Source organism: Hemiscyllium ocellatum, chromosome 29, assembly GCF_020745735.1.
Source record: "Hemiscyllium ocellatum isolate sHemOce1 chromosome 29, sHemOce1.pat.X.cur, whole genome shotgun sequence".
NCBI lineage: Eukaryota > Metazoa > Chordata > Chondrichthyes > Orectolobiformes > Hemiscylliidae > Hemiscyllium > Hemiscyllium ocellatum.
Window position 1 is genome coordinate 16040765 of NC_083429.1, and position 12663 is coordinate 16053427.

The 12663-nt window shown below is 45.2% G+C and overlaps 1 protein-coding gene across 1 annotated transcript in view; it reads right to left on the reverse strand.

The window, feature by feature from the left end:
- Window positions 1–6042: 6042 nt before the first annotated feature.
- tmem45b (transmembrane protein 45B) overlaps window positions 6043–12663 on the reverse strand; it is a 47095-nt gene continuing 40474 nt past the window's right edge. Inside the window, exons 4-6 of the mRNA XM_060846711.1 lie at window positions 12102–12286; window positions 7801–7946; window positions 6043–7075 (exon numbers count right to left, since the gene is read on the reverse strand). Of these exons, the coding sequence (XP_060702694.1) occupies window positions 6967–7075; window positions 7801–7946; window positions 12102–12286 (440 nt within the window). The 3' untranslated portion in view covers window positions 6043–6966. The remainder of the gene's footprint in view (window positions 7076–7800; window positions 7947–12101; window positions 12287–12663) is intronic.

Consider the following 12663-nt stretch of genomic DNA (forward strand, 5'->3'; position numbering starts at 1 on the left):
TTCAGCTTCTTTAATGAGATGTTAGGCTCCATCCAGCATTAACATCTGTTGACATATGATTAAGTGTTGTCTTCTTGTCTTGTAGTTTGCGTTTAATTGTCCAAATTCTCTCATAATCCCCTGAAGTACTGATCATCTGACTCAATAAGGCCAATCAGTTCTGTCCACACAAGCTCAAATGCTGCTGTTCTTTATTACTCAGTAAATTTAAATGTCTTGTGCTCAACTTTGTACTTGTATTTCCTAACATTTTGTGAGGGCATTCCGTGTTTTCTTCAGCATCTCTGAGCTCTCATTATTGCATTTATTCTTAATCTTTTACAAACAATAGCAATTGCTGTTGTTCTTGATAAGCTTCAGTTATTGAACACAGATCCCTTAAGAGCCATCCTGTTTTGGCAGGAGGGATCTGCTGAGAATATGCAGCTTTAAATTTAGAATTAATGAAAGTACTATATTTTTAAAACATTTTTGAGTGAGGCACCTTTAAATTTTACTTGGATTAGTATTATAGCAATTATAACCTAACATAGTTAAGGGGACGGTTGTAGGTTCCAGAAAGATATCGATGGGTTGGTCAGATGGGCAGACCAGTGGCAGATGGTACTTAATCCTGATAAGTGCAAGGTGATGCATTTTGGAAGAAGAAACAAGATGAGGCAGTATCTAATGAATGCAGGGCATTGGGTAGCTTTCGACAAACAATGGGATCTTGCAGTAATTATTCACAATTCCCTGAAGTCAGCAAAGCACATGAATAGTATAGTTAAGAAGGCATATGGGACACTTACATCTGTCATGGCATTGAATATAAGAGCAAGGAGGTAATGCAGAGTTGGTCACGCCACAACTGAAGTATCGTGTACAATTTTGGTCACCTCACAACAAGAAGGATGGAATAACGCTAGAGTGGGTACAGAGGACATTCACCAGGATGTTGCCTGAGATGGAGAAATTGAGCTATAAGGAGAAACTAGATGGGCTTGTATTGTTTTCCTTAGTGCAGGGCAGACTGAGGAAGGACATGATTCAAGTGTATAAGATTATGGGGGGGATGGACAAGGTGAATAGAGAACAGCTGTTCCCCTTGGTTGAGGGGTGAATCATGAGAGGGCATAGTTATAGGATAAGGAGCAAGAGATTCAGAAGGGATATGGTGAAAAATGTTTTCATTCAGTGGGTGGTGGGAATCTAGAATGTACTATCTGGGAAGGTGGTGGAGGCTGGGAACCTTAAAACCATTTTAAAATTATTTGGATGAGTACATCAAATATCATAAAATTCAAGAACATGGGACAAGTGCAGGAAATTGGGATTAGTAAAAAGAAACACTTTTAGCGGCGGTTATGTTGATGCAGACTCAATGGGATGAAAGGTCTTTTTTGAGCTGTGAATTTATATCATCAAATGAATTAGTAAAACAATTATCAGTAAATTATCCATGAAAGTCTAATTTAACATTTTAAGATAAACATCACTCCTGGAAATCAGGAAACAATTACTTCACATTGGTTAATGCCAGGAAACCTGCTCTCCAGCTCTGATTTCTTTACATGCCTTGATCAACAGTTTTGTTTTATATGTGATATGTTGTTTTACAATTCATGAGATGGTTGCAAGCCACAGTTTTATGTTTGAGCCATAGAGTCACACAACATAGAAACAGGTCCTTCAGCCCACCAAGTTTATGTCCACCAGCAAACACCAAACTACACCAATCCTAGTTTTGGCTCCAACACTCTCACATGCAGCGTATTCCATATTTCTACCTCTCTCGAAGTAAAAATGTTGTTTTCTTACGTCTCCTATAAACCATTTCTCAACTTGGTAAATATTTCCATTAAGAAGTCGAGAAGTGACAGCCATTCCCTTGCATGGGTCTGGGTGGTCGACACTGTGTTATGTGACCATGAGTTCATGAGGCGGAGAGGTTAGAGAGAGTGGGGCAATGTGCTGGGAGTTGGCAATAAATTGGCATAGTCATAGAGGTGTACAGCACGGAATCAGACCCTTCGATCCACCTCGAAGATCCATGCAGATCAGATATCCCAATCCAATTTAGTCCCACCTGCCAGCACCTGGCCCATATCCCTCCAAACCATTCCGACATCCAGATGCCTTTTAAATGTTGCAAATGTACTAGCCTCCACCACTTCCTCTGGCAGCTCATTCCGTATACGTACCACCCTCTGAGTGAAAACGTTGCCTGTTTGGTATCTTTTATATCATTCCCTTCTCACCTTAAACCTATGCCCTCTAGTTCTGGACTCCCCACCCCAGGGAAAAGACCTTGTCTATTTATCCTATCCATGCCTCTCATGATTTTGTAAACCTCCATAAGGTCACCCCTCAGCCTCCAATATTCCATGGAAAACTGCCCCAGCCTATTCAACCTCTCCCTATAGCTCAAATCCTCCAAACCTGGCAACATCCTTGTAAAATTTTTCTGAACCCTTTCAAGTTTCACAACATCTTTCCAATAGGAAGGAGACCAGAATTGCATGCAATATTCCAACAGTGGCCTAACCAATGTCTTGTACAGCCGCAACATGACCTCCCAAATTTGTACTCAATATTCTGACCAATAAAGAAAGCATACCAAACACCTTCTTCACTATCCTATCTACCTGCGACTCCACTTTCAAGGAGCAATGAATCTGCATTCCAAGGTCTCTTTGGTCAGCAACACTCCCTAGGACCTTACCATTAAGTGTATACGTCCTGCTAAGATTTGCTTTCCCAAAACGCAACACCTCACATTTATCTGAATTAAACTCCATCTGTCACTCCTCAGCCCATTGGCCCATCTGATCAAGATCCTCTTGTAATCTGAGGTAACCTTCTTCGCTGTCCACTACACCTCTAATTTTGGTGTCATCAGCAAACTTACTAACTGTACCTCTTATGCTCACATCCAAATCATTTATATAAATTATGAAAAGTAGTGGACCCAGTACCGATCCTTGTGGCACTCCACTGGTCACAGGCCTCCAGTCTGAAAAACAACCCTCCACCACTATCCTCTGTCTTCTCCCTTTGAGCCAGTTCTATATCCAAATGGCAAGTTCTCCCTGTATTCCATGAGATCTAATCTTGCTCACCAGTTTCCCACGGGGAACCTTGTTGAATGCCTTACTGAAGACCATATAGATCACATCTACAGCTCTGCCCTCATCAATCCTCTTTATTGCTTCCTTAAAAAACTTAGTCAAGCTTGTGCAACATGATTTCCCACGCCTAACACCATGTTGACTATCCCTAATCAGTCCTTGCCTTTCCAAATACATGTACATCCTGTCCCTCAGGATTCCCACCAACAACCTTTGCCCATCGCCAATATCAGGCTCACTGGTCTATAGTTCCCTGGCTTGTCCTTACTACCTTTTTTAAACAATGGCACCACGTTAGCCAACCACCAGTCTTCCGGCACCTCACCTGTGACCATCGATGGCTTAGGGACAATGGGGGAATGGGTTGCATGGAGTGTATGAGGGACATAAGATTGAATAGAACGTTGTTTGGATTGGTGTGTAAAAGAATGGATGCGGTGGAGAGGTCCAGTATATCCGATGGTGGAGAGGTTCCTATGTCCAAAGTTAGTGAGTGTCCTGACCAACTGAGGAGGGGCAAGTCACTCCACTCTTTCTCACCTCTTGATCACAACAAAAATATTAAAGCTTATTCTTAATGCATAGCTCTACCACTCTTCAATTAAATTGTCATGCTATCTGGATGGATATATGGATAGGAAGGGTTTACAGGGATATGGGCCAAATATGCTGGCAAATGAGATTAGATTAATTTAGGATATCTGGTGGGCATGGACAAGTTGGACCGAAGGGTCTACTTCTGTGCTATACATCTCTATGAATCTATGAATTTAGTCACAATTAGAGGGTCAATTAACTATTTTGAGTCAAAGAAAGGGAAATTTTGTTCCCTACTAATCCAGCAACAAAAAATATTAAACTTCACCTTAGTAATATCCATCCACATTAATATTCAGAAACATCTTTTCTAATATTTCTTAAAAAATGATTGCATCAATTTACATCAGAGAAATCTTATGGATCGATAGAGCAGGGGAAGAAATCAAAATCTCATCAATCTGAAATATGAGTTATTGATTCCACCTCAACCGGATGTCTCCAGGAATGGTGCACTGAGAACAACCTAGCTCTCAATGCCTGCAAAACCGAGGAACTCATTATTGACTTTTGGCGGGATGTTACTCATGCCCCCTACACATTAACATCACAGAGGGGGAGCAAGTAGAGAGTGTCAAGCTCCTGGGAGTGGTCATCAACAATAAGCTTTCTTGGACTTTTCATGTGGATGTACTGGTTACAAAGGCCCAGCAACATCTCTTCTTCCTCAGGCAGCTGAGGAAATTTGGCATGATAGTGAATACCCTTGCCAACTTTTACAGGTGCGCCAACGGGAGCATTCTGTCTGGATGTATAACTACCTGGTACGGCAACTGCATCATTCAAGATCAGAGACGGTTACACAGAATGGTGATCTCAGCCCGGACAATCACAAAGGCCAACCTCCCATCTATAGGATCCATCTACCAGGCCCGGTGTCAAGGAAAGGCTGCCAGCATTCTCAAAGATCCATCCCACCCTGGCAATATTTTTCTATAATATCTACCACTGGGAGAAGGTACAGAAGCCTGAACACATGCACCAGCCAGTCTTAAAACAGTTTCTACCCTACTGTTGCTAGAATACTGAATGGGCTCACAAACTCTTAACATTCGTCTGTACCTGTGTTTTTGTTTTTGCTGCTGTTAACGATTATTTACTTTCTATGCTACTTAACTCTGTGATCTGCCTGTATTGCTCGCAAGACAAAGCTTTTCACTCTGCCCTTCTCACTTGTACACCTGACAATAAATTCAATTCAATTCAATTCAATTTTTTTTACTTGAATGACCAGCTTTGTCAAGAAGATCAGAATCCTTTCGATCAATCAGTAGAACATGGAAATGTGTATGGAGAAAAGGAATTTAATTGTATAAGTGTAGGCTTAGTGCAGGGACAAATAACAACTAAAAATATCATAAGAAAAGTGTTTTAAATAGTGAGGCAAGTTTTGAAGCTGGGCCTTATGAGCCAACAACATTCTACAGCACCAACTGAACTGTATCTTGTTATGTTCACTAATGAAAGTAAAAGCTGGTTTGGAGCTTGGTTAGACCATACCTGTAGAACTGTGTGCAATTTCGGTCTCCTTATTTCGGGGCAAATCTGATTGCCATGGGGCGAGTGAAATGAATATTCACAAGGCTTGTTCCTGCAATGGTGGGACTCTACTGTGAAGACAGATTGGGCAAATTGGGGATTCTCAGTTCTTGAGATTCGTTAAAGTAGAGGTTAATGTATTTTAACTAGCAATACTGTAAATGGTTATGGGATAATGCAGACAAAAGGCACTGAAGTGTTCAATTTGTGGGCGGCACGGTGGCACAGTGGTTAGCACTGCTGCCTCACAGCGCCTGAGACCCGGGTTCAATTCCCGACTCAGGCGACTGACTATGTAGAGTTTGCACGTTCTCCCCTTGTCTGTGTGGGTTTCCTCTGGGTGCTCCGGTTTCCTCCCACAGTCCAAAGACTGTGCGGGTCAGGTGAATTGGCCATGCTAAATTGCCCGTAGTGTTAGGTAAAGGGTAAATGTAGGGGTATGGGTGGGTTGCGCTTCGGTGTGTCGGTGTGGACTTGTTGGGCCGAAGGGCCTGTTTCCACACTGTAAGTCTAATCTAATCTAATCAGCCATAATCACATTAAAATGAGCAGACCTGATGGGCTGAGTTGCTTATTCCTGTTCCTATAACCTGACCTCATGAGAATTTAGCCAATTTGAATGTCCCAAAAGGAAGCTTTTGGGCAGATCCAGTCTCTTTTGTAATTGCCACTGACAACATTATAATTCTGGAAAAAATGTACCAATTGCAGCAATTTCATTTTCAGACCAAAATGGCTGGAGTGCATGGAGAGGAGTGAATGGAAAACTTTAGAATCAAGTTAGTTCACACAGTCATTACAATTCACTCATTTATTTAAAGTTAAGGTTGCATTGTTTTGGAGACAATGAGAATGCCAGCAATTTGCAGCCACATCCTAAAAGAAAATATTGAAGAAGTCTGAGGTACTTCAATTTACATAACACCGTATATAAACTGGACAAGTAATAAAACTATTGACATAAGTTAGAGACAAAAGTAGAGAATTATTAATTAAAACAAGAGTGTGATCAGAATTCTATCAGTGGAGGATCCTTTCCTTGAATCTGCACTTGCCTCAGGGCAGTGAGGTTTACACTTCATGCAAATCTTTAATGGAAATATTACATTGCTTATTGAGAAATAAGGGTATGAGGACACAAGGCGAATCCACGGGGGTGGGGGTGGAGGAGGAGGAGGAGGTTGGCGGGGGGAGCAAAGACCGACACACAGTCTAACCTAGCGTTTTAAATTCAGTGATTCAGTCACCTGTAAACTCTTCACACTTAACCCAGGAGATGCGATTATAGGGTGTTGGGTGTCTGCACGTTTTTTTCCTGTTCCTGTAAATTCTAATATTCTCTCAAAGATTCCATCATTGAGGAAGGAATTCTAACTCAAACCCTGCTCCTGTCTGATTGCTGAAAACCTTAATGCCCCTGTGAAATCTAATCTGTTGGCGAAGGCAAGGCTGACATTTCCAGGCCAATCCCTGTCTGAGCTCCAATGCTGCTTGCCAGGGGTCAGCATCAGTCCCAAGCTGCTGCTGCTGCATGCCCCGTCTGCTCATTCTTTCTCCCACTCCCACCCCCTCTCCCTCTCCCTCTCCCCACAGCAATCAGCAAATCAGCAGAAGGAAGCAGTTTTTTTTAAAGTTCACAGTTCAAAATAATTGGATAAAATTGATTAGCTTCTCGATGTTGATTGAGGAATATCTACTGGCTGCTTCTCGATCAGGGTGTTCATTCCTCATCAGAACCATTCAGCAGATTGATATGAGAGTTCCTCTCTGAGCTCTTTAACTCCCCCAGCTCCATTGCACCAGACTTCCGGGACTTTATCTTTACAAACCTACAAAGAAAGCAGGAGAATAGCAGCTTCAAGAATAGGATGACCAGCGCCACATTCCACCCTCCCAATGTTGCAGATATGCATTGACAGAACTCCTAGTCACAGACATCTTCTGTCTCGGAGTCAGTGTCAGTACCTGTACCATGGGTACTAAGACCCTTGTAGCATTAATTAGCCATCTCTAGTTGCCAGAGTTGTCAGACCATACGCAATGGTATGAATGGTCTATTTCTGCTTTTATATCTATGGTGTTGTGGTGATAAAGTTTCTCTTCAATTGCTACAGTCCATGTGATGAAGGTGTTGTTGGGGAAGGAGTTCTATGATTTGGACCCAGTGTTGAGGTCATGTTGGATATTGTGAGAGTGTTTGAGAGGGTGAAGTGGGGTTGTTAGTGACGACTGTCTCCTGACTAATGTTTCCTGTCACTGACACATTTAGCAGACATAGAACATAGAACATAGAACAACACAGCACAGAACAGGCCCTTCCCCCCATGATGTTGTGCAGAATATTTGTCCTAGCTTAAGCATCTATCCATGTACCTATCCAATTGCCGCTTAAAGGTCACCAATGATTCTGACTCTCCCACTGGCAGAGCAAAACTTTATAACAATTTTGAAATGACAACCATCGTGTTTAACATTTTTCTGTTAGTTCGACGAAACACAGTGTGTGCTGATCTGTTCCAACCCTGTTTCATACCCGTTGTCAGTATGAACTCACCAGTACATCAGTGTGTAACTGATAGCCATGATAGTAAGTGCCACTGCAAAATGCCAACAGAAACACAGTGTAATGAACATGATATTTCCATGGTCAGTTTCGTTCCACTTGGGCCCACCGCTGGGGGGGTACAGCACAAAGCCAATCTGAAAAGAGCAGATACATCCCTTAGCAAATATTGTTAAACTCCACCCTGCCCCAATGCAGACACCTTAATAGGGAACTGAGTAAGAAGTGGTTGGCTCTGAATGTTTATGCTACAGGTCAGCACCCCTTTCTACTGTGAGCCAGTTTTCTCGAAGTGTGAACAATGGGCAGAATGGTGGGTATACAGAGAATGGAAGCTCTGAAGGTTTCCTCTTGGTCTGTTAACCCCTGAGACATGGGACCGAGGGACAGCTGCCTGGAAGCAGTCTCGCCTTGGCAGAGTGGAGGCACGGTTATCTTTATTCCCCAAAGGTTTGTAAACAAAACATTGCAAAAATATTTCAACTTGAATATTCCAGCATTTGCAAGAAAATGCAATGTGTCTCAAGTTAGCATATACCCTTAATAATTATGATTATAAATATTATACATGTTTGATATCAGGTACAGACTGAGGCCAAAACATTTCAAATTGGAATGGACAGGAAGTGCAATAGATATGCGGTTTCCCATATGTTTTATTCCTAGGTTCCTCAACACATTTTCAATTTTCCTGGTTTACCTAACATTCCAGGCAGGCTTTGAGGCCTACCCTGCCTTCCAAGTCTCAGCTGCAGCTCAGCTCCCATTTGGGGGATGACTGGAATTTTCTGAACCCAAAAGGTTTTGTAAATTCGTGGGAGGGTGCCTCTGAATGGATATGCTCCCCCCGCCCCTTACCTCACCTGCAGCCTGCAGCTGCTTCAGAGAAGACTCCAGCTAAAGCTTAAACAGGAGCCTCCCTGGTTCCCCTGCCACTCCCCAACATATCTCCACACCCTGTCAGTCCCCTCTCCCTCATCCAGTTAGTTCCTTGCTCACAATCTGTCACTCTCCTCCTCCACACCTGCTACCTCCTGTCCCACACTGCACCAGCCCTGAGGAGCAAATTACTGCAGATGCTGGAATCTGTACTGAAAACAACAAATGCTGGAGATCAGAGTGGGTCAGGCAACATTCATAGAGAGAGAGAGAGAGAGAGAGCTAATGTTTTGAGTTTAGATGACTCTTCATCAGAGCTGAAATGAAGTGTGGGGGGCGGGGGGGCAGGATTGAAGTGCTGGGGAGAAAGGATGCCAACAGTTCAGATTAAGTGATTGGAATGTGAGAAAGGCAGAACAATAGTGTGTCTGACTGTCAGACTGGGAAGGACAGACAGTACCACTGGGGTGGGGGATGGAGGGGGGGGGGTTTGAAAGAGGACATACTGACAGAGAATGGAACAAGCAAAGCTAAAGGAAAGGAAGGAATGAACTATCAACAATGTTTCTTCCCCAACCCCAAACTATTGCATAAATGCTGTCCCCTCCACACTTCATTTCAGCTCTGATGAAGAGTCACCTAAACTTGAAGAGTCATCTCTCCACCCAGAATCCACCCAGAATTATAAGTGTCTCCATGAGAGATGATGTTCCTCAAACTGCCGTTCCTGCCATATCATGTGATCCACAATCAAAACCATGCACCATCGTATGCGCACACTCGACTCTACTCTGCAGCAACATCGACTCACCTTCTCTCAAAGCTGTGCCGTTCCCCAGTTTCACTTCATCATTGCCTCAACAAAAGGCTGTTTCTTTCAGGCAACAAGGTGCAAGCTCCTGCAACTTATAGACTCCAATGTCCATTCTGCGCCATCCTCCCACACTCTCAGACCCCATCCTCTCCCGTCACTCAGAACTGACCCTTTAATGTCCCTTAGCACTCAGCCCTCAGATGCCATACCTTTCTGTTCCCCGGACGTTACTCCCCCCAACCCAGCACTTGCTGTATTTTCACCATACCTCCTGACCTTCCCCTGTTTGAGGTTAAACATACTGCCCTAGGCTACCATCTTCACTGAATTTCAGGTTTGTCATGATATTGATCTGTTTTTCCACTGCCTCCATCTCCGTGCTCACTTCCACAGCCAGGACCCCTCCCACACACACCCCATTCCACTCATCCCTTCACCCACTTCCAGTATTCATCCTCCACTTGGATCCTTTCCTCTGGCCTTTTACCTATCCTCGATCTCTTCGCTGAAAACTGCCAATGTGACAGCGGCTGTCTTAATTTCTCTGCTCCCCCCACCCACTGTAACCTGTCCCCTTCTGAAATTGCTGCACTTCGCTCTCTCAAGTCCAACCCTAACCACACACACACACACACACACACACATACACACACACACACACACACACACACCCTGCCCCTTGACAAAGGTGGTGCCGTTATAGTCTGCTGCACTGACCTTTACCTTGTCGAGACTGAACACCAACACTCGGACACATCTTCCTCCCTTCCCTGGTCCATGACCCCACATCCGAACAGCAAGCCATTGTTGCCAGGACTGTCACCGACCTCATTATCTGCGGAGATCTTTCCCCCCACTGCCTCCAACCTTATAGTCTCCCAACCCCAGACAGCCTGCTCTTACTTCCTGCCCAAAACTGACAAACCAGACTGCTCCGGGAGGCCCATCGTATCAGCCTGTTCCTTCCCACTGAGCTCATTTCCTCCTACCTTGACTCCATTCTCCCTCCACTTGTCCAGACCTTGCCCACCTACATCTGCGATTCCTCTGATGCACTCTGCCCCTTCTCCCACATCCCACCATCCCTTCCCCACATCCCTGGCCCTAACTGCCTACTGTGCACCATGGCTCTCCAATCCCTTTACACCTCCATTTCCCACCAGGATGGTCTGAGTGTTCTTGGCTTCTTCCTCGACCAGAGGCCTGAACAATTCCCACACACCACCGCTCTCCTTCACTTGGCTGAACTTGACTGAACAATTTCTCCTTTAATTCATCTCACTTCTGCCAAGTTAGAAGAGTGGCTGTGGGTATCTGCATGGTCCCAGTTATGCCTGCCTCTTTGAGGTATGTGGAACAATTCTTGTTCCAGTGCTACACTAGCCCCCTCCCCCATTTCTCTTTCTCAGTATATCAATGACTGTTTCGGTGCCACTTCATTGCTCCCGCCAGGACCTTGACAAATTTGTTTAATCCAGTGGTACTGTCTGTTCTTCCCAGTCTGGCAGTTAGATACACCATTGTTCTGCCATTCTTACATTCCAATCACTTAATCTGCACTGTCAACATCCTTTCTTCTCCAGCACTCCATCTCCCCCCTGCCCCCTCCACACTTCACTTCTACTGATGAAGAGTCATCTAGACTCGAAACATTAGCTTGCTTTCTCACCATAGATGCTGCCTGACCCTACCCCACCCTCAACGGCTGAGATCTCTAGCATTTTTTGTTTTCTGCAACAGCCCATTCCCCACATCCTACCAGCCCATTTCCCCACATCCCACCAGCCCCTTCCCCCACATCCCACCATCCCTTCCCTCCCCCACATCCCACCAGCCCATTTCCCCACATCCCACCATCCCCTTCCCCCACATCTTACTCGCCCCTTCTCCCACATCCCACCATCCCTTCCCCACATCCCACCATCCCCTTCCCCCACATCCCACCATCCCCTTCCCCCACATCCCACCATCCCCTTCCCCCACATCTTACTAGCCCCTTCTCCCACATTCACCATCCCTTCCCCCACATCCCACCAGCTCCTCCCCCCTTATCCCACCAGCCCCTTCTCCCTTATCCCTCCATCCCTTCCCCCACATCCCACCAGACCCTTCCCCCTCAACCCACCATCCTTTCTCCCTTATCCCATCAGCCCCTTCCCCCTCAACCCACCATCCCTCTCCCCACATCCCACCAGACCCATCCCCCACATCCCACCAGCCCCTTCCCCCACATCCCATTAGCCCCTTTCCCCACATCCCATCAGCCCCTCCCCATCCCCACCAGCCCCTTCCCCCCCTTTCCCATCAGACCCTCCCCATCCCCACCAGCCCTTTCCCCCACATCCCATCAGACCCTCCCCATCCCCACCAGCCATCTGGCCTTCTCCCACACATAGCCTTTCAATGACCAATTCAGATAAAATCACTGCGGAGTTGGATGATGTGAGAATTGAGAGTACCCACCCTACCTCGTGGCTCTGTACCCTGCCCACCTTGGGATGCTGTACCCCTCTCACCTTGGATTGCTGAGCCCAATGGCTAAACCCTGTCCGTGGAGTTGGAGTTGGCAAGTGGGGTGGGGATGTTGTGTACAACTCACCTGCCAGAACCAGGTGCCCTGTAGAATTGCCAGACTGGTTCGGAATAACTCCAAGATGATGTTATCCCTCAGGAAAACCTCTAACATAATGATGATGGAGCCTCCGAACACCGCGGTGAGCAGCAAGGAGTGGATGTGCAGATCGAGAGGGGGTCGGTGTTGGACATGGAAATAAAATAAAAAACCTGCAGAAAGTAAGGTAGACATCAACAAGCAATCACATGGAGCCCAATGTTCATGCTGCGAATCACACCAATGCTGATTTCCAAAACATGATGCTCCAGAAGCTGGAATGCTTTGGATAAAGAGTCAATATTTTCCTTCCAGCTCTGATAGATTTTAGGTTTCTGTTTTGAGATCTGCTGCATTTATTTCTCATAGATTATAACTATGGCAGAAATTATAGTTTTGACTCTGAGGAGAACTCATTTGAGGGGGTTGAGAACAGCAAAGAAGGTTACTTCAGAGTACAACGGGGTCTTGAGCAAATGGGCCAATGGGCTGAGGAGTGGCAGGTGGAATTTAATTTAGATAAATACGAGGTGCTGCATTTTGGAAAGAC